General features: G+C 43.8%; 1 protein-coding gene across 1 annotated transcript in view; it reads right to left on the bottom strand.

The window, feature by feature from the left end:
• LOC124547263 (forkhead box protein L1-like) overlaps positions 1 to 15493 on the bottom strand; it is a 60596-nt gene extending 45103 nt beyond the window's left edge. The window contains exon 1 of the mRNA XM_047125098.1: positions 15347 to 15493. Coding sequence (XP_046981054.1) covers positions 15347 to 15493 — 147 coding nt within the window. The remainder of the gene's footprint in view (positions 1 to 15346) is intronic.
• Between the last annotated feature and the right edge of the window lie 9401 nt (positions 15494 to 24894).

The following is a 24894-nucleotide window of genomic DNA, read 5'->3' as shown; positions in this document are numbered from 1 at the left end:
ATGGCCTGCGTTGGACATTAACGGGCTTACGGAGGTACGGTTAGTTTACGGGCGTTTAAAAAAAAAAACGCCGAAAAAGGGTTTTCTTTTCTATTTTTCCGTATCAAAACCGACCTGCGGATTACAAGACGGCTATGCACAGATAATAGCTGAAACTTTTGCAATATATTGCTAAGATCCCCACCTTGAACAGCTTCGGAAATTCTCTTGATATCTCTATCCGTTTCCTAGATACGGACGTTCAAAGTTATCCTACTTCTACACGTAAAATACGCACATAAACTCCGGTATGAGCCTAAATCTAGGTAATATATAACTGCAGCAAATTACTCAGATGACTGACTTATACTTATCTAGAAATGCCAGCTTCTCGTTTTCAGAAATCTGTGTTAGCTGTTGGGTGGTTACGTACAGAGTCCCGAGAATTCGATTTTTCACAATTTTTTCGTACCAAACCGAGCCAAGGTGGCTTTATGATATATTCCTAAGAACGCGATCTCGAAAAGCCTTAAAAATTGTATTGATATCCTTATCCGTTTCCAATATACAGAGGTTACATTACGCAAAAAATACGCACGTAAATTCTGATGTGAGGCGAAATCTAAACAACAGGTAACTGCAGTAAACTGCTCAAATTATAACGTTATATTCTCTATCTCTAGACATTCATCAAGAAGTGCCACCTTTCCGTTGTCAAAAATCTTTATCCGTTATCGAGAAACACCACAAACACCACAAGAACACGGTTTTTGGATATCAAAACTGACTCGCAGCAAATAGGTGCAACTCTTACGATACGTTACTAAGATCTCGATCTCGAACAACCTTGAAAAGTTTCTTGAGGTCTTTCTTCGTTTCAGAAACATGGAGGCTCAAAGTTAGCCTGATTCTACACGTAAATCCGATGTGAGGAGAAAATTTTGTTTAAAATGTGAGGTAGCACGGGGAAATATGCTGTAAAATGTCTCGGATATCATCAGAAGGGTGGGAAACCAGCTGCCTCAGTCTACCTTCCGCAGCATCTTTACAAATGTTACCGAAAATTTTGGCATACGAACATATTCGTTTTTTTTATGCTGAGAGAGGACGCAGTGGTGCAGAAAGAGCGACAGTGACAGTGACAGAATAGTGCTAGGAAAAGAGCGAAGAAGACTGCGCCAGTGGGAGAGGAATAAAGAGAAAGAGAAAGTGGAAGTGGGTGAGAGCCAGTGATAATGAGAGACAGAGTCTATGAGAAGAGACAGCAACAGTGGGAAGGAATGAATGAGGTAGTAGCAGTAAGAGAGAGCAAGAGGGAGATAGTGAGATTGAGAGAAGATAGTAGTAGTAGGACAGAACGAAGGAGTCTGTGGCTGTGAGGCAGAAGACAGTGACAGTTAGAGACACACAAAGAGATCATGACAATAAAATGGTTTGAATGAGTGTGTGAGAATGGGCAAGTGGGAGTGGAGGGGTATGAGGGCCATACAGTGGTGGACTAGCGGGAGTGAGCGAGCTACATTTTGAGGATCTTGTACGAATGAGAGGTGATCTGCATGTTAGAAAGAGGGCAAATATGTTCGCATGCCAACATTTTTGGGAAAATTTTTCAAGGTTCTGAGGAAGATAGAATAAAACAACTGGTACCCCACGTTTCAATCAGTCTTTTAAACAGTTAAATATTGGCCTTGTTTGTGATTCGATAGCACCATTTTTTCGTTGGTTAATGATATGTTGGGAAACAATTGCCTGCTAAGATATGGGCCGATTAGAAGCAGACACTAGGCAATGCTGCATATGTTTCCACGCATCCTGAAACAGCATTCAGCCGTTCTTTGCAGTGAATCACGCATTCCTTCATTCAGGTTACTTCACATGCATACTTCACATGCTCCTGTAATATCTGCACATTGTTGATAATGTGGCCATGCATCAGTGCTTTTAAATGTCCGATTAGCAAGAGATCCAAATGATTCAGGTCCGCCTAACGGGAGGCCACGCTGCCTGACCTCCGTGACCAAGCTAGCTCCCATGAAACGTGGGACGCATAAACCACAGTCGCTGTCCTTCTGCAAAGGTGAAATTCTACAACAGCGCCGATAATTCATCGAAGAAAAAATAAATGTCGTGTGATTGGGGCCTCCCGTCGGGTAGACCGTTCGCCGGCTTTCGATTTGATGCCACTTCGGCGACTTGCGCGTCGATGGAGATGAAATGATGATGATTAGGACAACACAACACCCAGTCCCTGAGCGAAGCAAATCTCCGACCCAGCCGAGAATCGAACCCGGGTCCTTGGACCATTTTTTTTTTTTAATCTCATTTTGCTCTATATTGGTCGATGAATTTGTTCGTGGCGGACGTCCGGTGACGTCCATTCAGGTTCTTTGTTGATCTGTTCACTCAGTTTTTTTTATTACAGAGGGTAGCTAACCCTCTGACCGAGCACGCTGAGCTACCGTGCCGGCAGCCATTCAGCTACCGGGGGCGGACTCATCGTAGAATAGACTGCAACAGCAAGACGGCCTAAAGCACCATTCCGTACAAAGTATTCTTCAGAAATAAAAAAGCCTCAACATTTATTAATTTCCGGACGTATAATTATAGGAACTTTCTTCTTGTTATGACCAATATTCTCTCCCGTAGGGATATGTGACACTTTTTTTCAAACAACATGTATAAGCAAAGAACTGTGTAAATATTATGGGTAACAGAAACGGCAAAAACATCATTTACGTCGTTACATATCAAACAGCAGCATCTCACTAATCCACAGCTCTCTGGATGAAAACATTGGTTTGTATTTGTGTACGCGAGAGGGAAAGAAAGAACTGTGAAAGACGAACATATCGGTCCGACAAGAAGGCAATCATTCTGTGCTGGCACTAATATTTCATGGTCCATCGTCTCCTCTTTTGTTCATAGGTTTTACGCACGCATAATTTCCGTAATAACATGGTTTGCAAGAAGCGAAATGCCACTAAATGACAAACCAATTTCCTGGTGAGCGACCATTCTGTTCATTTCAAGCTCAGTCACCTGTTAATAATGCCCTATGCTCACGGAGCGAGCCCGATAGATCACTAACGCTTCCAGTCACACAAGAGAGCACGGTGCTGGGGCACTGTGCGCAGTACTCCACATCTAGAGATCCATAATACCACCAGTTCTCTGTTTTGTAGATGACACCTGTATTTGCGCTCCATCAAAATTTTATCATTGCCTCAGAATCCTTGAACGCCACATACATCGCCTCACCTACCGTATCCGTCCACCTTGCACCACTCGTATCTTGTATCACCTCATTAATCCCCTCCCTCTCCTCTCAGGATTTAATACACTTCCTGCAAACTTGACACGAAACACTCTACCATTTCATCTCTGATTTTCAACCGTTGTACTCTGCTGCGCTTGTACTAACACATCCCCGTTTCCAAATGTAGCACCTACGCACTTTCCACACCCTGTCCCAGAGATCTACCCATCATGTTAGCTTGAGCAGAACATTCCCTTTCCTCCCCATGTCAAGACTCTCCCCCCATTCTTCCCTTTTCAGAAGGTTGGTTCGGGATGCTCCTATTCATCTTTTCTAATCAAATCCTTTCCAAAACGCTCCCTCTCAGCAATACTCCTCACTACTGCTCATTCCCTATAACTCGGTGCGGAAGTCAAGTGTTCCAGTAATAAACATTATTGTAAATTGTTAGCATCTTAAAAGGAAATATTATTTATAATCTTCTGTGCACTATCAAGCGTTTTAATATAATTAAAAAAAAACACACACACACACATTTATGCATTTTGTAAATGCTCTCATCAAAAGAGCGGCAATGTATCGTTTCCAGACAAGCCTCGTTCTGACAGGTGAGGAAATAACAAGAAAGAAAAAATGGTCTACGTGTGAGCCGTATCTTCGCAATGTTAATCACTTGTTCCTGGTATACTTTCCAACGCATCCTACAGAAAATTCTTTGTGGATGTTACGATTTTCAAACTCGTTAGTGGATATCGACCAACCTAAAAACTGAGAAGGTTGCAAACTTTAGAGAGATTGCTGGACAGAGCTTCTATGATTTTTGACAGTCACTTTTTACAATGTTTATGCCGCTCTCTGGGACCCACGATTCCACATCCTGTCCGACCGGGTCGTCTTACCTTTGCTTAATCTGTGTGCCTCCGCTCGTGATGCCGTAATTTCTTGTTTCAGATCTCATCTTCCCTTTCCAAGCAGCAGTTTGCAAGTCCTGATCAAGAGCCGTGTATGTAAATAGTTTACAGTATAAAGCAAGGTGAACGAAGTGAGATCCTTTCATAATGCCTAAATTCAATTAAAAGGCTGTTGTAGTTTCTGAGGACATTAAACAAAGCTCTAATAATAAAGTAGATTTTCAAGGAAGAGAAATTCATGTTAGGAAGAGAGCTAACTGGAGGCGTATCCTACAGCCACTGTTGGTTAACTTGTGGAGCGAATAAGCAATGGAGAAAACAAAAGACATTTGCAGAAAGGAAATAAAAAATGTAGATTTTTCGTGAACTCTGAAATAATTTCCGCTACGGTCACAGGTTCGAATCCTGCCTCGGGCACGGATGTGTGTGATCCTTCGGTTAGTTAGGTTTAAGTAGTTCTAAGTTCTAGGGGACTGATGACCTCAGATATTAAGTCCCATAGTGCTCAAAGCCATTTGAACCATTTGAAATAATTTCAGATCTTTTTATGTTTTACACATTTCGATCTCCAAGAACTTATAGAAATAATTGAGCTTACCTTTCAACAATTTTGCAACTCATTTAGATGGAGATTCCAAGTACACATTATTTCAATTTTCTGTAGGCCTCTGCTTTGTGATAATAACAGATGGAGATGGAAAGTTTTTTTTTTTGTATGTAAGAAAAGAGAATTTAAACAACGTGTACTGTATTGCCAATAAGGCTGCTACAACTTCCATCTTTCTAAGTCACTCTTAATAGTTGTTTTGTAGATTTCTAAGAGTATGTGAAAATATGTATGAGTCACAAAATATACCGGGTGGCTATAATTAAACTTTCCTATTTAACACGTTGTAACACGGAAACTAATTACCGCAAGAGGACCAAACTCGGTAGCATTAATGTCAAGGATATAGCGAAGAGAAATAATGCAGACTCAATTCACCTGAAACAATTTTAATGTGCTCCTACGGTACATCATACCATCAGATAGCGGTACCATTACTGTTACGACAGGAGCTCAATACGGCGCCCACGAGTGTCCAGAAGAGTCTGAAAGCCCAGGATTGTATTCTGCACAGCCAAACGAAGCATGTCCGCAGGTATGCTGGCTGCCTCTCTTGATATGCTGCGCTTCAGAGCAGTACATGTGTGAATGTTCCCCTGGTGGGAGCCTTACAACCAGAAATCACAGGGAGTGAGATCACGTGATTGTGCAGGCCAAGCATTTGGAATCGATCGGCTGATAATTCGATCGTTCCCAAATGTGTTTCCGAGAAGCAGGTGAACTTCACGAGCGATGTGCGGTGAGGTCCCATCCTGCATGAAAACTACTGAGTTCATTGTGTCTCTCTCCTGTAAAGCGGATGTGGTATGCTGGCGAAGCATATCGCAGTAACGCTGGCCAATCACACTGCACGCATTTGGTCCTTGAGCGCCAACCTGTTCAAAAAAGAATGGGCCAATGACGAACGTAGCCGTGAAGCCACACCACGCGTTGACACGTGCACAATACAGAGAAACTTCATGCACAGTGACTGGAGATGAAGATTCTCACGCTCGGCAATTATATGTGTGCACCTCACCTGTCAGAGAAAAATGAGCTGCTTCTGTACAGGATGGTCCAGGACCAGCCCTTGTCAACTTCAGTCCTTGTGAGAAAGAGAGCGAAGTCAACACGTCTTTGTGCGTCCTGTGGTGCAAGCTGCTGTACGATTTGGAGCTTGTACGGATATCATTTGAGAATGGCTGGAAGCTCCTTCCGTACGGGATGTTCAACCGTAGTGACACAGCACGCGCACTGCCTGACGATCGGGAATAGCGAGCAGCGTTGTCTGCCGTAGCAACAGCGATTTTATCAACCATCTGTGATGCAACCGGTCGCCCAGTTCTCCAGTTGATTCGAACTTCTTCATCACGTCAACAAGTGCACTGGGACTGGTCAGGTGTGTGAGACTATGAATCACGATGACTGATCACGGCATCTGGTGGCCATAATTGGAACTGGACGATGGCGCTGTGACGCTTAGAAATCATGCACCCCATACACTGTACATTAATGCTACCAAGCTTGGTACTCGTATGATGATTAGTTTCCGTATTATAACGTGTTAAACAAGGAAAGTTTAATTTAACCACTCACGACTGCAACCAGAGCATCCACTATAATATCGAAAATGGAAAATGCCATGTGGCTAGGGTCTCCCGACAGGTAGACCGTTCGCCTGGTGCTAGTCTTTCGAGCTGACGCCACTTCGGCGACTTGCGTGACGATAGGAATGAAATGATGACGATAAGGACAACACACCATTTAGTCGCTGAGCGAAGAAAATCCACGACTCAGCCGGGAATCGAACCCGGGCCGTTAGGCATGACAGCCCTTCGCGCTGACCACCCAGCTACCAGGAGCGGACAAATATCGAAATATTAAGTATAAAGTAAAGAGTAGAAAAACCAATGCTTTCAAGGCCGGAGTCATTTAACGTAAGAGTTTTCTGGTTATGACGACGTGGCATATTGTGAAGTAAGTGTCACTGGATAATACCGATCCAGAGGAAGGTCGCTGAAAACGTCGGTGTTATCCAGTGACAGTTATTTTACAATACGTCGCTGTACCATATCCATAAAACTCTTATGTTGACAAAATCAGTATCAAGAAGTCTGAATCTACAAATTTCAGAGAGACTGTAAAGAACCGTGCAAAGAGAACTGATGGCTGCTGGCCGATAGTAAGGAATACTTAAATAAATTTTGTAAAAGAGGTAGACAGAATGAGAACACAATGAAATTTGAATTACGAATAAACTAAGTTAACACGAAAGTGACAGAGTAGCAGAAATATAATTGCAACTTGCTAAATTTTAAAATAGAGACAAAAGAAAATCGGAAAGAAATCTATCTGCCTTCAATAAAAGAGTTCAACTTATATTAAACACTGCCGAAACGGTTTGTCTCTAGCATAGCACTGCGTAAAAATTAAACGCGAATTGTGGAACAATCAAAGAAAGAGTTACCGAAAGTATTTGTAATTTGGTGCCGGAAAAGGATGTCAACAATTCAATGGGCAGGTTAAGTACGAAATGAAATGGTGCTATGGAGACTAAAAGACGAAAGGAGTTTACTGCGAACAGTTGCCAGAAGAAAGGACAGATGTATGAAACAAACACTATGGGGCTGGAAGAAGCTGTAGAGCTGAACAATTTTTTAGGTTTGAAGTTGATTTGCTTACATGTTTCTCAAAGACAATTTCGCGTAAGTTTGCTATTTTAGCTGGCATATTATGTACAGGAACATGTTCTGTGTGTTGAATAAAAAGAGCTGAATGACTGGAGGAGAGAAGAATTCAGATGTTGATTGGAATATGTTCTTAGAAATTCTGATTACAGCAGGGATGAAATACAGCGAGTGAAAGGTTATTCACAACTTTTAAAGAAACCAGGCTGCAATTATGAGAGTAGAAGAACATAAAAGGGAGGGAGACAAAGGAAGGGAGTGAGACAGGGTTTTAGCCATGCCTCCACGTTATATTATCTGTGCTTTGAGCAAACAATAGAGTAAACCAAACAGAAATTTTGAAAGGACATTGCAATTTAGGCAGAAAAATAATAACTTTAGGGCTTACCGATTGTGTGGTGCTCAGGGAGAGACGGACGGCAAAGTAGTTGGAAGACCAGCTGAACAGAATGCACAGTGCCATGAAAATAGTTTATAAGATGGACATCAACAAAAGTAAAACAAGGCTAATGGATAAAGTTAAATTAAATTAGGTGACGATGAGGGAATTATATTACGAAATGAGGCACTAAAAGCAGTTGATGACTTTTGCTGCAAACTATTTGACGACTAAGGAAGTAAAGAGGATGTAAATTGCAGACTTGTAACAGCAAATAAAGCTCTTTCAGAAAAATAACTATTTTCACCTCTAAAATAAATTTAAGTATTAGGGAGTCTTATCTTAAAGCATTTGTCTGGAGTGTAGTCTTTTATGGAAGTGAAACGTGGACGACAAACGGTAGAGGCAAGAAGAGAATAGAAGCTTTTGAAATGTAGTGCAACAGAAGACTGAGCGTCTATTTATTTTAATTATTATACGGCATTTTGACGCATTAATATATGTATTAATTTGTCAAATTTTGGTTTTGGACAAAGTCGTAGGAGAGTAGGAAAAAGAATTTTAAAACCAAAGCCATTGGAAACTCATACGACTTGGAAGATTTAAGAATGGAATCCAAATTTCTTGGCTAGTTTTTGCAGATGATCCGGAAAACGAAGAGACGACAACAATTAAACAGAAACTGTCAGGGATTGCGATGAAAGAGTTGGTCACCAAACATCCTCCAAAAATCATCAAAAACTGCTCGCAAAAATGGACAAATCGAGGGATTTCCATACTTCAAATATTTCGGTGAAATCCTTGAACCTGCAGAGAGAGAAAAAATGACAAAGAAAATTCGCATGCAGAAGCTTTGGAGATCTTATGGTAGAATCTACAGTATCTGTAACAAAAAAATGTATGTCCACACAAACGAAAATCATGCACCATACACAGTTAACAAGCTCGAAGTTTTGTACGTTAGCGAAACGCTTACACTCCACATCAAAGATGATTTAATAGTTATCCTGAAAGAAGAACCCAAAATTCTAAGAAAGATACTCGGCTCTGAAAGAAAAGAAGATGGGCACACACTACAATCCACAAACAACAACCAAAAAGCTATCGCCTTTTCAGAAAAAGAAGACTGAGGTGTCCATGTCTCGCCTTTTCAGAAAAAGAAGACTGAAATTTATGGTGACATCCATAGACTCCCAACAAAGAGATTCACTGACAAAATGTCGAAGTGCAGAACAACTCAAAACCGTACTCTGGATACAGTAGCTCAAAAATTATCTAGATAAGGCTCCTATAAGTTAATGAGACATTTTTAACTGAAAAGTTTGCAAATGGGAAGTACTGCCAGATAATGCAGTCACCACCTGACCAGGGACGAAGTGGACTGAAGGAATAAAAAGGACCCAAGGAGAAAAATTGAGAGCTACTAGGAAGCTCCGAAGATTGAAACATAATAGCTTTGTGCGATGCGGTAGGGTCCAGTCGGACCTAATTATTATTTATACAGAATGCAGAGTAAAATACATATGTGCAGTATTTATGTTATGCAGCAGGGAGTCTTCTGGTCTGCCATCGTATTATGTTATGGGACATTCTCCTGCGGTGTATGACGATTTGTGGTCCTCCGCAATCAAGAAGTGGAGAGGGCAGCGTAACCAATTTGTGTAGAAGGATATACACATCTGCCATGTTTGCTTCCCGTTTCTGTTTAGCACTGACCATGCTGTGGGCGGCACGTCAAAACCTGGTGGTTCTTCGGTGATGCGCGGTATATGATTACTTTGTTGTCCAGTGCATTCTCGAGTCACGGTTGATCTAATCTTCCACAACGATTCCTGCTGTTTTTGTTGGTTGTCGCCTAGGGAGGCTCAGTTATCGTTGACATCATTAGTATCTTAAAGAATTGTTAGGTATCTTATAAAAGATGTTTTTGCACTCGCTCGAGAGAACGTTTGCGCTTCTATGAATGTGAAAGAACAAAACTGAATCATTTCTTTTATTTGTCCTCCAATGAGGCGTTTCGCCTTATACAAGGCAATTTCAGATTAGCCTCCGAGGAAAAATACAATCTTTCGCGTAAATGTCACTGCGCCGGTTTAGCATAATTGGACAAGCAAGAAACAATAAAACAACTCAGAGGCAAAATATGGTGTTAAGCACATAGGACGCCGCTCATAAATAAAACAACTCATGCAAAATATGATGTTAAGGACAGGATGCCACGCACACAAATTTTCCAGCTGGAAACCGCCATGGTCAGAATTTGAAAAAATAATGTGCAATATCCTATAAAACAAGAGTAAAATATATCGGAGTATATCCGATAAAATGTTCAAACGCCAGTAAACAGTCTAATGCACTATAAGTCCAAAACACAGTAAGACAAAATTTAAAAATATATAAATAACTTACTGGTTTAGAAGATGTTAAATAAGCGAGAAATTGTGCCTAAAACAGCCACAACAGGCAGTTGCCCTTGTCAATTTTTTTTAAAAAAGGCGTTGTTCGGGTCCTATAAAACACTTATCTCGAGAACAGCCAAAAGCATTCAAAAGCAAATGACCGGCTTAGTCTCACAAAAGGTATAAATAAGCAGCGGATTAGATTTGTCAGGTGTGCAGTGCCGTCCACATCCACTAAAACGGGATCAGACCTACATAGATGCATCACACAGTAAAAATGTAGGACGCGGAGTCGGTCATGCTCCTGGCTGTGTACATAGCGCTGGGCATAGGAATTTGTAAGAAGTATACGGCTAGCATACGTAACCCATAGCAGATGACGTATGTCGGCCCATGGGTTGCAGTAGCTATTACGTTACCAAATATTATGAAACGTGATAAACAATAAAGCCTGATAAAAGTTCTAGCTTAAAACTCCTGGTAAAATGTTTATACAAATAAGTCGTAATAAACAATAGCAAACAAATTTTAAAAAAATCAAAAAGTATAAATGTATATACTGCAGTGGCGCAAACGAATAAAACCTTCACGAAGGAACCAAGACAACTAATTTCTCAGAGGGCCAGGCAGTATTACAGCTATAAATTACTTGGTACACTTTCATCCCTTCAGTCAAAATTAGACCACAGACGCGCTAAGTATCGTCATATGGTACTCAGTCACTTCAAAAAGAGAAGTAAGAGAGAGTCAATACGCTTCTAGTTGAGGTTGTAGCCAATGGGTAGAATTTGTTTTGAGAAAACCAGTAATCACTGTCATAGTGTTATTTAAATGTTATTTTTTGTGCATGCGAGCTGTTTCCAAACCTGGGGTACAATATTCAGCGTTTGAGAAGACACAGGAAAGAAGAACGCAACGTGGTTGTCGACAGTCCCCAGGTTCCACCACACTTTCTTGTCTTAGCTTTTGGGATGTTTTTGTTAGGTGCTCTCCGCAATATATTCTATCAACTGTTACCATCAGGTACCTTGGTGTTTTGTTGTGAGTAAGTACGGCGTTTTCAATGGAAGCAGGATACCTCCGTTTTCGTGGCAAAAGATCAAATGGGTAGATGAGGTAACAACTGAACAGGTACTAAATGTAATCTGGGAAAAAAATTATTGCACAACTTGCCTAAGAGAAGGCATCGGTTGATAGGACACACCACGAGACATCAGAAATCACCAAGTTTGTAATAGAGGGAATGGTGTGTGTTGTAAAGCGGGAGGAGAGAGAGGGGAAGAAGGAGAAATTTGTAAAAGGCGACCAAGACTTGTTTACAGTTAGCTAGTTCAAGTGGGTGTGGCTTTGTATCACCGAAATGCAGATAAAGTACCTTCTACACCATTCCAAATTTTTCGCCGTTTAATATCTGGTGGTAAACTGTAATATACTGGTAAATGGAAATGAGCGTATGGCATCGTTGGCCGGGAGGCCCCTATTCGGAGAAGTTCGACCGCCAAGTGCAAGTCTGATTTCGTTCGACGCCACTTTGGGCGACTTGAGGATGAAATGATCTACATCTACATCCATACTCCGCAAGCCACCTGACGGTGTGTGACGGAGGGTACCTTGAGTACCTCTATCGGTTCTCCCTTCTATTCCAGTCTCGTATTGTTCGTGGAAAGAAGGATTGTCGGTATGCCTCTGTGTGGGCTCTAATCTCTCTGATTTTATCCTCATGGTCTCTTCGCGAGATATACGTAGGAGGGAGCAATATACTGCTTGACTCTTCGGTGAAGGTATGTTCTCGAAACTTTGACAAAAGCCCGTACCGAGCTACTGAGCGTCTCTCTCTTGCAGAGTCTTCCACTGGAGTTTATCTATCATCCCCGTAACGCTCTCGCGATTACTAAATGATCCTGTAACGAAGCGCGCTGGTCTCCGTTGGATCTTCTCTATATATTCTATCAACCCTATCTGGTACGGATCCCACACTGCTGAGCAGTATTCAAGCAGTGGGCGAACAAGCGTACTGTAACCTACTTCCTTTGTTTTCGGATTGCATTTCCTTAGGATTCTTCCAATGAATCTCAGTCTGGCGTCTGCTTTACCGACGATCAACATTATATGATCATTCCATTTTAAATCACTCCTAATGCGAACTCCCAGATAATTTATGGTATTAACTGCTTCCAGTTGCTGACCTGCTATTTTGTAGCTAAATGATAAAGGATCTATCTTTCTGTGTATTCGCAGCACATTACACTTGTATACATTGAGATTCAATTGCCATTCCCTGCACCATGCGTCAATTCGCTGCAGATCCTCCTGCATTTCAGTACAATTTTCCATTGTTACAACCTCTCGATATACCACAGCATCATCTGCAAAAAGCCTCAGTGAACTTCCGATGTCATCTACAAGGTCATTTATGTATATTGTGAATAGCAACGGTCCTATGACACTCCCCTGCGGCACACCTGAAATCACTCTTACTTCGGAAGACTTCTCTCCATTGAGAATGACATGCTGCGTCCTGTTATCTAGGAACTCCTCAATCCAATCACACAATTGGTCTGATGGTCCATATGCTCTTACTTTGTTCATTAAACGACTGTGGGGAACTGTATCGAACGCCTTGCGGAAGTCAAGAAACACGGCATCTACCTGTGAACCCGTGTCTATGGCCCTCTGAGTCTCGTGGACGAATAGAGCGAGCTGGGTTTCACACAACGGTCTTTTTCGATACCCATGCTGATTCCTACAGAGTAGATTTCTAGTCTCCAGAAAAGTCATTATACTCGAACACAATACGTGTTCCAAAATTCTACAATTGATCGACGTTAGAGACATAGGTCTATGAGGATGAGGACAATACAACACACAGTCCCTGAGCAGAGAAAATCTCCATTCCAGCCGCGAAGCGAACCCGGGCAGGCTTGCGTGGGAGGCGAGCACGTTACCACCCAGCTAAGCAGGCGGACAATATACTGGTAATTCTTAATCTGTAAGCATTATGACAATCTATAAAACGTAATGGATACAATTGTGTATTTACTTGTCAATGTATATAACTGGTTGTAATTGTAATGCAAATATTGTAAATTGCTGGGTAATAGCCTAGTGAACTTTATTTGAATGTATCGACAGCAACGGCGACAATGCAGTAGCCGTGCCGTCGCTTATCTTTGCATATGGAGAGTCTGTCGCGTTCCGAGCAGGGAGGAAGCAGAGCAGCGAGAGTCATGAAAGAGTGCAGAGTGTTCGCTGGTCGCTCCGGCAGACGCGGTGTGCAGCTATGATCGCGCCAGTGTAGGCGCACCCACTTCGTTAACTCGCGGGTACTGAGTGCACAGTCGGAGTGGACAGGTGGAGGAAGCTGCACCTCCAGCTATTGGCTGTCCCAGAGTTATCCGTGGCTACAGAAACGACTCGTGGTTCGCAACCATCAGCAACAGCAGCAGCTCAATGTTGTCATCGGCTACATTTTCTGTCGCCCGCACAGCTACAACATCGTAAAACTGGTAACTGACAACGTGTAACTAGTATTGCACAGGCATTACCCAGTAGCATTTCTTTCACAAACTGTAATTATCTTTTTTGACTAATAACCTGCAGTGCACCTGTGTTGTCATTGTCCTCAGACATTACCAAGCAGTGTCCCTTTCCTCTCCAGGCAACCACCGAGTGTTGTAAAAACATGAAAATTGATTAACTGTCTACTGCCACTTTTGTTTGTTTACTAATGGCTAGTTTCTGCTTAAATTTTGCTGCCTCAATAACTTTCATTGTTATATTGCATAACAGAGGCTTAACGAACCTGCGATTTTGAGTATTAACTTCACTCAAAGTAACGGAAAATTTCACTGGAAAGACACATAGGTAAAGATACTGCACAAATTGAAAGTGCGCAATTTCATTTATTCCGTATTTAGCTTAGCGAGGGACTTCCGATGGCTTGGTATGTATTTCATTGTTCTTATGTTAAATCAGTTGCTCATTTGCTTAAAGTGAATCAATTCAGTCTCTGAATAATGAAAAGTAAATTGCTTGCCCTTATGCAAATGTTGCGTTACGTTAAGCTGAGTTTAATGAAAGTCATTTTTTCGTAACAAAATTTCAGTCATAGTTAGCCACTGATTTAACCAGCAACTTCATTTAACTTTGCTTTAACAATTTAGTATTTCAGAGTAAGTAACTGAAAACTCAGAGCTTTCTGATTCATTTACTTTCTTCTGAACTGTTGTGTTGTGGAAAAGCGTGACAGCCTTCTGTTCCAACGCCAGTGGTTATTTGCTTAATGTCTTTTGCCATTACGTTTCTTAGGATTCTGGATATTCATTGCCCTAGTGGACTGGTGACCTTTTAATTACCTCTTTTTTGCTAATCAGTATTTTTTGTATTATATATTACGTGAGTGATTTGACTAAATTCTATCCACTTCAAAATTATTGTCGGTATGTAGATTATGTTTGGAATAGATTCTTCCTTCAGAAGGGTCTGCTGTAGACTTTCCTCCTAGTAACCGGTATTATTTTCCTCCGGTAACGGTAGCCTCACTCATTGTAAAATTTCCCTAGGCATTAGCGACCACCGTGATTCATATCACAATCTGATAGGCTGATTAGGAAGGATGATGTTACTGTTTGTGAAAGTTATGCGAAGTTTTGTATATGATAGACTGGGGTGGAGAGTTGCATCAAACTAGTCGACGGACTCAAGACGACAACAGCAGAACTGAAGAGCCTTGAAAATTTTAATTTTAGGATATGACAGCTTTTTCAGGCGTCTACGTACTGCTCCGGTAGGGACCGTGGAGAAATTATTCGTCAAATTACAGCAGGCACAGAGGAATTTATTTAATAGTCATTCTTCTCAGATTCGACTGGAATGAAAAGAAACGCTAGGATACTAAGATAAGTAACTTTTGCGTTGCAATTCGTAGTGGTTTGCTGAATATGTACGCAAATGTAGATTCCATACTTTTACGAGTCGTCGGGAATTCGGCCATCACGGCTTGCCTAAAATGCATATCACCTGTGGCGATCGAAAGGCGCTGCGTTATTACGTTAAATGATGGGCCGCCCGGATTAAGGCGCAGATGAAAGTCCCCGTAGCATAACGAAACGTGGAAGACACGAGGCCGGCGTTGCCATAGCAACAGTACCTGCGAGAGGGCGACGAGGCGCTGCGAGGCGGAGAGCGCGGCCAGCAGGTGCAGGCGGCGGTGGTGCTCGCGCAGCAGCAGCAGCTCGTGGTCGCGCGCGCAGTCCATGGCGGCGGGGCAGCACGCCGGCAGCGGCAGCCGCAGCATCTCTGCCCGTGCCGGCCTCTGCGCCGCGCGGGTCCGCGTGGTCGCCGGTCGAGGCGCGCCGGGCGGCCAGTGCGCATGCGCCGCGCGCGGCGCTGTTTAAACGAGCCGCAACACGTGCTCGCCCACGCGACTCCTGTTCGCTGACAGGCAAGCATTACGGCAGGGGAAAGGAGGGGGAGACTCTTCAAGACACCGAGGTGTCAATACAGCAAACAGACGTCGTCCACATAACTTGTCTCGCAATTTGAGAGCGTCGGTTTCGTATCTTGACAGGGCACATCACATAGTTCGCATAAAAAGATGTACAAATTAATTGTATGAATGCGTGGTGTCTCTTCATTCGGACATATCCGAAAGAACATCGGACATATCCGAAAGAACAGACGCCACGCATTCATATAATTGATTCGCCTAGATGGGCAATGGATCCACCACCTTCAATGCGGATGCATAAGTTCGTCCGAAATCCTGAGGGAATCTCAGAGTAGCGAGCACGGAGAAATGGACAGGGACTGCCGATAGGTGGAGCTCGGTGGGAACGTGGGTCGGCCGTGAAGCGTCGCGAGATAGTTCGTGCAGTTGCACTAACGCTGTTTTTCCGATGACGCAGTGCTAACGCACCTACCTCTTAACTAGGCGATCCCAGGTTCAAATCCCGGTCCAGCAAACATTATCGCTCGGCGTCGTTGATTCGGCGCAATGTCCCGAGACAGCTGACGTCAGTTATCCTTTCCCTTTCCTTTTTCCCTTCCCCCCACCACGCCACCAATCTTCAATCTACGTACAAATTAATGCTCTTGTCGGTGATTCGACGCACAATATGAGTACACTACTGGCCATTAAAATTGCTACACCGTGAAGATGACGTGCTACAGACGTGAAATTTAACCGACAGGAAGAAGATGCTGTGATACGCAAATGATTAGCTTTTCAGAGCATTAAAACAAGGCTGGCGCCGGTGGCGACACCTACAACGTGTTGACGTGAGGAACGTATCCTAAAGATTTCTCATACAAAAAGAGCAGTTGACCGGCGTTGTCTGGTGAAACGTTGTTGTGATGCCTCGTGTAAGGAGGAGAATTGGGTACCATCACGTTTCCGACTTTGATAAAGGTCGGATTGTAGCCTACCGCGATGGCGCTTTATCGTACCGCGACATTGCTGCTCGCGTTGCTCGAGATCCAATGACTGTTAGCAGAATATGGAATCGGTGGGTTCAGGAGGGTAATACGGAACGCCGTGCTGGATCCCAACGGCCTCGTATCACTAGCAGTCGAGATGACAGGCATCTTATCCGCATGGCTGTAACGGATTGTGCAGCCACGTCTCGATCAAATGGTTCAAATGGCTCTGAGCACTATGGGACATAACTTCTGGGGTCATCAGTCCCCTAGAACTTAGAACTACTTAAACCTAACTAACCGAAGGACATCACACACATCCATGCCCGAGGCAGAATTCGAATCTGCGACCGAAGTGATCACGCGGTTCCAGACTGTAGCGCCTAGAACCGCTCGGCCACGTCTCGATCAACAGATGGGGACGTTTGCAAGACAACAACCATCTGCACGGACAGTTCGATGACATTTGCAGCAGCGTGGACTATCAGCTCGGAGACCATGGCTGCGGTTAACCTTGACGCTGCATCACAGACAGCAGCGCCTGCGATGGTCTACTCAACGACGAACCTGGGTGCACGAATGGCAAAACGTCATTTTTTCGGATGAATCCAGGTTCTGTTTACAGCATCATGGTGGTCGCATCCGTGTTTGGCGACATCGCGGTGAACGCACATTGGAAGCGTGTATTCGTCATCGCCATGCTGGCGTATCACCCAGTGGTTACACGTCTCGGTCACCTCTTGTTCGCATTGACGGCACTTTGAACAGTGGACATTACATTTCAGATGTGTTACGACCCGTGGCTCTACCCTCAATTCGATCCCTGCGAAACCCTACATTTTAGCAGGATAGTGCACGACCGCATGTTGCAGGTCCTGTACGGGCTTTTCTGGGTACAGAAAATGTTCTACTGCTGCCCTGGCCAGCACGTTCTCCAGATCTCTCACCAATTGAAAACGTCTGGTCAATGGTGGCTGAGCAATTGGCTCGTCATAATACGCGAGTCACTACTCTGGCTGAACTGAGGTATCGTGTTGAAGCTGCATGGGCAGCTGTACCTGTACACGCCATCCAAGCTCTGTTTGACTCAATGCTCAGGCGTATCAAGGCCGTTATTACGGCCAGTGGTGGTTGTTCTGGGTACTGATTTCTCAGGATCTATACACCCAAACTGCGTGAAAATGTAATCACATTTCAGTTCTAGTATAATATATTTGTCCAATGAATACCCGTTTATCACCTGCATTTCTTCTTGGTGTAGCAATTCCAATGGCCAGTAGTGTAGTACCGTGTACACCAACACACAGCTATAACCACAGAGGGCGCCAACAGCCGGCATTGTGAAGAGTGGCGCCATGTGTAGTTCCGATCAGCCGTCACATTGATGGTGCAGACAACAGGAAACTAATTAAGCTTCTGCCACAAAAAATCCGCTCCAACTGCCTGTAGTTATATCAGCCGCCACAGAGGGCGCAGGCAACAGAAACTACACTGGTGCGCAAAGATTTAGGACGAATGTAGGTTTACCACGATGTGTCACTGCCATCGGCCGAAGAGCGGCATAGATGGGTCGCTCCCGGCCTACCTTTCCTGTAAAGGTGTTTAAATAACAATAAAGAAAAGAAAAAAAACGTCACTGCCAACTAACATAGCTCCACGAAAATTGGACCATGAATAGAAAGAACTGCTACAGTACAGCACAGATGATAACTGAAAGAAATAAGCAACAGTAATGATACTTTTATTCAAAGACAATAATCACACTGAAATAAGCGGTATTCGTCGTGGTCCCCTGGATATTACTGACGCTGGCGCATGTTTCTTGCTACAGAGTGTGATCACCACGGACGTGCTCTCAAGATGGCTACGAAACTGGTAAGGTGTTGTTGTGGTAGGTCGTTCCATTCCTCCAGCAGCGCGGTTGACAACTGGTGGGTAGTCGCTGGCGCGTGGGACGTGCTGCAGTACGTATCCCCAACGTATCCTACACGTGGTCGTTGCGATTTAAGTCGGGGGAATGGACAGGCCAGTCCATTCGCCGAATGTCCTCTCGTTCCAAGAGCTTGTCCACTTGGCCTCTTCGAGACGGTCGCCCATTGTCATTCACAAAAATCAAGTCAGGAACCAATGCGCCTCTGACGAGACATATATGCTCCACGACAAACTGGGTTAGAATTTAGTAGAGGAAATGGTGTGAAACGATAAACTTAAATGAGGTGGCTGTGTGAGACGTAAGGCTGGGTTTACCCCTTGTAATATTATTAGGCTCAAAAGAAGAAATTAATATTTTTAAGGTGGTAATATTAAACTCGTTTTTATTGAACTAATGTGTGTAGTGTCTCCGCTTCTGTGTCTATGAAGAACAATGTCAATTTCCAGAGCGGAGTCGACTACCCCCACAGCGTATGCAGTTTCGTACACGTAGACTAGTTACTCTCGTGGTGTAGAAGCAGCTGCCGACTCCGACGGTCGCCTGTAAAATTCTTGAAATGTAAGAGAGAGAAAACTTCTATAGGATCTTCTCAAATTCGGATAATACCATTCGCATTTCGTCATTCGATGATTGTCTGCGATTGAAATGAGTTCATTTTAGCAGGGAAAACTTTATGTTTTTGACCGTGTTATTGAATCAAGTTCTACACCAAGCACCGACCATCAAATGTTGGAAGTCCTATTCAAGCTTCTCGTACATTACAGTTCATTACAGAACCTTTTTCATAAAAAATAAATGAGCGACATTACCTCTGAAATGCACCAGACTGTATTATGGCTGTTACTAAACTCCACATTAACGTTACATATCGCTTGTGAATCTCAGAAAACACAAACAATACAATATGGCGGCTAACAAAGGCTGTTTCGTTGCACAGACTTCATACACGTCCTCTCGTTATCCTGTATTGCAACAAAGTCCGTCACATAGTCTACCGACTTTCTTACATTTCTTCGCCTTCCATGGAACAAGTCAAGGAGTAAATATTTGCCCCGCGCAGGTGAAACGCACTACTCCGCAATATATATATTAACTTTGAACAATCAGAAATAGGACGGACGTTGAAAGTATCACGACTCTGAACGACAATACAGCCTTCAGGATATTATATCTTATAAGAATCACGAATGAGAGAAGCACGGGTGGCCCAGGGAAGCCTGCCCTTTAGCAAGCGAATAAGAAGCACGGATGGCCTAGTGAAGTCTGCCCTTTACTTAGCGAGAAGAGGCACAGAGGCTTGACAAAAATGTGGAAACACCGCGATGACAGATGCTACATAATCCTTCATTTGCACCTGTGCATTGTCCTCAACACGCGAAAAGTATCAGTCGTCGTCGGAACAGTGTGCGCCCGCTTAGCTGGGTGCCAACGCTCCTACCCCCCGTGCAGCGGGTCCGGGTTCGACTCCCGGCCGGGTCGGAGATTTTCTCCGCTCGTGGACTGGGTGCTATGTTGCCCTCATTGTCATTTCATCCTCCCCGGATGGGGCCTCCCGGCGAACGATGGCCTACGCTCATTTCATTTTGTGAGTGCGTTACGCTGGAGCTAAGTGAATTCGAATGTGGGCAAATTGCTGGTGCCTGTATGGTGGGTGCTCCCGCAGCCAAGGAGCAGAAGTGCTTGATGTTTCAAGGGCCATCGCATCGCAGATTAATACCAAACACAGGGAAAGCAGAAGAACATCACCACTATGTCATAACGTGGACGAAACTCTGTGCTGAATGATTGTGGCAGACGACCATTGAAAAGGATTGTGACAAATCAGAGGAGGACAGCTGCAAAAGTCGCTACAGAACTGAATGCCGCACTAGCGAACCCTGTCAGTGCCAGAACAGCAAGAACGGAACTCCAGAAGCAGGGAACTGCAGGACGAGCTGGATAGGCAAAACCACACAGCAGTGACGCAGATGCCGATAACAGAAAAGTCTGGTTCCAAAGGCATAAAACCTGGAGCAGTGGAAGAAAGCCTTTTGGTCGAATGTGTCTCGTTTCACACTTTTTCCAGCTTCTGATCGAGTTTGCGCTCCGAGAGTGTAACATGGTGGGGATTGTATGGGCAGCCATTTCGTGGTATTCCTTGGGTTTCAAGGTTAGTCTGCAAGGTCGTATTGCTGCTATGCGTTACGTGACCACTTTGGCTGATCAGGTCCATCTCATCGGACAATGTTTGTTCTTCAATGGTGACGACATGGTCCCTGTTCACATGGCTTGCGTCGTTGACGAATGGTTTTGTGAGCACTAGGATGAACGGTCACATCTCCTCTCGCCACCACAGTAACCAGATCTCAATATTATTGAGCGGTTGTGGTAAGATTAAGTAATTGCAGTGGTTTTAAACAAGACGTGATTAAACAGCTTTACAGCGATTAAAAATTCACGTATCATTCCGTGTAGATTCAAATTAACAAGTGAGAGCTCTATTTGCTATAGAGGTAGGTCAGTGAAGAAACAGGAAAGGGAATGTAGCTTGATATTCCAAACAGACTGCTACCATGTTCAGACACGAGGCTTGTTTGTTACACAGTTTGCTGTGGACAAGCAGAGAGTAGTTACGCTTCAACGACCCATCGAAACCGAGACCTAAGACTTCTACTGTGTCTTCTCCTACAGTTTCTGCATCTACGGCTCACTCTAATAACACCCGCAGTTGTTCGGTGATATCTTAACAAACGTTCTGTCGTTCCGTCCTTTCTTCTCGTTCTAAATTATCCACGTATCATTCCGTTCCTAGCCTATTCTGCGAAGGGTCTCATTTCTAATCAGTCTACTTCGATCATTCTTCAATTCCGGTTTCCCGGTGTCCTTTATTTTTTCCGTGCGTGTTCCTCCCTTCACCTGGCAATGTAACTAATCTTACACGACGGTTTACCATACGTGATATTGGCTGCATGTTGACATTTTTTTGAAACCAGCCTGTGTGATGATAAAGAGTAATGATGATACTGGCTACTAACTTTTTCTGAAGACTAGCCCTAGAATAGGTATAAGATAAAAGCTACTGTCGAAAATGTTGTGGATCTGAATATACGGGCGGAATTCCTACACGGAATATGTGATTGTGGCTAGCAGCAGCTTGTGGCGGCAGTGTGTTTGTGGCTTCTACCCTTGTATCGTTTTCTGTTTAGCCCTCTCCCAGGAAAACCCGTAAAACGCGACATCACACGGTGTCCTCGGAAACCGTCCCCAGCCTCCGAGCTGTTTGTTTCTGGACCGGCGCGAACGACTCTAGACCAGTGGCCTCGTCCAGCACGGTGCACCATGACTATTACGGGCCTGCAACGCAGTGAGGCGTACTGTAGTCTCTGAGCATAAACGGCTCAAAGAGGTTTTGCATCACATGCATGTTCTAACCTACGCTTTTCAGTGGGATAAAAGCAATATTTAAAAATGTTCTGCAAACCTCAGTGATGAGCATCTGTGTTGTTTGTGTAAATAATTCTCAGTGCCTATAGAACATAAAAAACTGGGAGGGATTACCGTTGTGTGGCTTAATAATTCACAGAACTTATTAAATTGTTTATTATTTACCTATGTCTCTTCTTTTTAGTTTTCTGGACTTTTTCAGTGATATAGTAAATCTAAAAGTATGTCTGCTGCTTGAAGAGGAGAGATCAAGAGTCGTAAACTTAGTTACGCGTCTACATTACAATGAATTGTTGCGGAGCTTTTTCTCTTGGTTATTACCATCACTCAGTTTTTTGTTTGCATATCACAAAAAATCTAGACTTACAAAGAAATTATGTATAAAAACGTCTGTCTTAACACCACATTGGCTATCAACACACCTTTCTCAAGAAGAACTGTCTAATGTGATCCAAAAAGACAAAGAGATCAACGATGTATTTTTCTATAAAAATGATGTTGTTAAAACTCGATCCACACAAGCAAATACAGTTTTTCGTGTAATTAATACTTTTGGTAACTGACATTGCAAATATTATAAGTAATCATATGAAATCAATTGTAGGAATAATAATAATAATCATTCTGGGTGTTTTTCAAAACTAGAAAATATGTTTGACACGTTTTTAGTACCACAGTCATCTGTGTGAAAGAAGTTTTCATTACATAGTTTTACGTTTGAATATGTAGAAATAATACTTCTCATCTGTCTAATCATAATGAAAATCAAAATTTTGTGTTGAATGAAAAAAATATTGGAAGATCTGGTAATTTTATTGAATTTATGGAGTTGTATACTAAAAATAAAAGTGAGTGACCTGACCAGTTTAATTATAATAACTATGAATGTGCTACGCTTAAATGCAGTATGTCTTGGAAATGGAAAACAATACCCAATATAAAGGCAATCTGTTTCAAAGTGCACATCTTTGCCCATACCTGAGGTAAAAACCTCCTGCCAGATTACGTTTAGTACCAAACTGTTCCATCCAAGAATCGTAACATGTTTGGCTGCCCCTTGGAATGTTGCCCACAAGGTAGAGGAAACGTTTCTGTTCAAGCGTATCCCAGTCTCCAACGGCGGTCCTGCTATGGTTATCCAGTGCGAAGAGGATTTCTGCGGCGACGCCCCTCAAGCTTCAACTGGCCCCACGCATGGTCAGTCCTGTTCGTGTCAGCAGATGCCGCAAGCCACTGCATTCTGTTTTCAACAGATCGGGGCGGTATGCTCGCACATTACCGCCTTGAAAGACGAAACAGTCACCGAAATGTTGACTTAAGGGCAGTGCGATAGGTTGGAGGATTCGGTTGTGATGCTGCACAGAACTCAAATTACCCTTGAAAGTAATAAGAGGCAAACTCTCATAAATTGTACTACTTTCAGCATTTTTCTGATTTTACTGAACTCTAAAATACATTAAATGCAATACCAATAATGTGTAGAACTGTCTCCCTGCATGTTTCTAAAATAAACTTAATACAATCTAAAAGATATAACACAATAGGCGAAGTGGCACGGAGAGGTACAATTTATAAGACGTCTTCTAAATTGTACCACTGGTATTATAAACTGCACCACTAAAGATTTGCTCAACTGGAGCAAGAAATACAGAATTTTTTGAGCATGTACAATCTTTATTTTAATTTTCAAGACATTAGCAAACAATTTTGAAGTCTTACTACATATTCAGGAAAATACACTCCTGGAAATTGAAATAAGAACACCGTGAATTCATTGTCCCAGGAAGGGGAAACTTTATTGACACATTCCTGGGGTCAGATACATCACATGATCACACTGACAGAACCACAGGCACATAGACACAGGCAACAGAGCATGCACAATGTCGGCACTAGTACAGTGTATATCCACCTTTCGCAGCAATGCAGGCTGCTATTCTCCCATGGAGACGATCGTAGAGATGCTGGATGTAGTCCTGTGGAACGGCTTGCCATGCCATTTCCACCTGGCGCCTCAGTTGGACCAGCGTTCGTGCTGGACGTGCAGACCGCGTGAGACGACGCTTCATCCAGTCCCAAACATGCTCAATGGGGGACAGATCCGGAGATCTTGCTGGCCAGGGTAGTTGACTTACACCTTCTAGAGCACGTTGGGTGGCACGGGATACATGCGGACGTGCATTGTCCTGTTGGAACAGCAAGTTCCCTTGCCGGTCTAGGAATGGTAGAACGATGGGTTCGATGACGGTTTGGATGTACCGTGCACTATTCAGTGTCCCCTCGACAATCACCAGTGGTGTACGGCCAGTGTAGGAGATCGCTCCCCACACCATGATGCTGGGTGTTGGCCCTGTGTGCCTCGGTCGTATGCAGTCCTGATTGTAGCGCTCACCTGCACGGCGCCAAACACGCATACGACCATCATTGGCACCAAGGCAGAAGCGACTCTCATCGCTGAAGACGACACGTCTCCATTCGTCCCTACATTCACGCCTGTCGCGACACCACTGGAGGCGGGCTGCACGATGTTGGGGCGTGAGCGGAAGACGGCCTAACGGTGTGCGGGACCGTAGCCCAGCTTCATGGAGACGGTTGCGAATGGTCCTCGCTGATACCCCAGGAGCAACAGTGTCCCTAATTTGCTGGGAAGTGGCGGTGCGGTCCCCTACGGCACTGCGTAGGATCCTACGGTCTTGGCGTGCATCCGTGCGTCGCTGCGGTCCGGTCCCAGGTCGACGGGCACGTGCACCTTCCGCCGACCACTGGCGACAACATCGATGTACTGTGGAGACCTCACGCCCCACGTATTGAGCAATTCGGCGGTACGTCCACCCGGCCTCCCGCATGCCCACTATACGCCCTCGCTCAAAGTCCGTCAACTGCACACACGGTTCACGTCCACGCTGTCGCGGCATGCTACCAAT

The sequence above is a fragment of the Schistocerca americana genome, chromosome 1 (assembly GCF_021461395.2).
Source record: "Schistocerca americana isolate TAMUIC-IGC-003095 chromosome 1, iqSchAmer2.1, whole genome shotgun sequence".
NCBI classification, from domain to species: domain Eukaryota; kingdom Metazoa; phylum Arthropoda; class Insecta; order Orthoptera; family Acrididae; genus Schistocerca; species Schistocerca americana.
The sequence above is the reverse complement of the archived record's forward strand: the minus strand, read 5'-3'. Positions and strand labels throughout refer to the sequence as shown.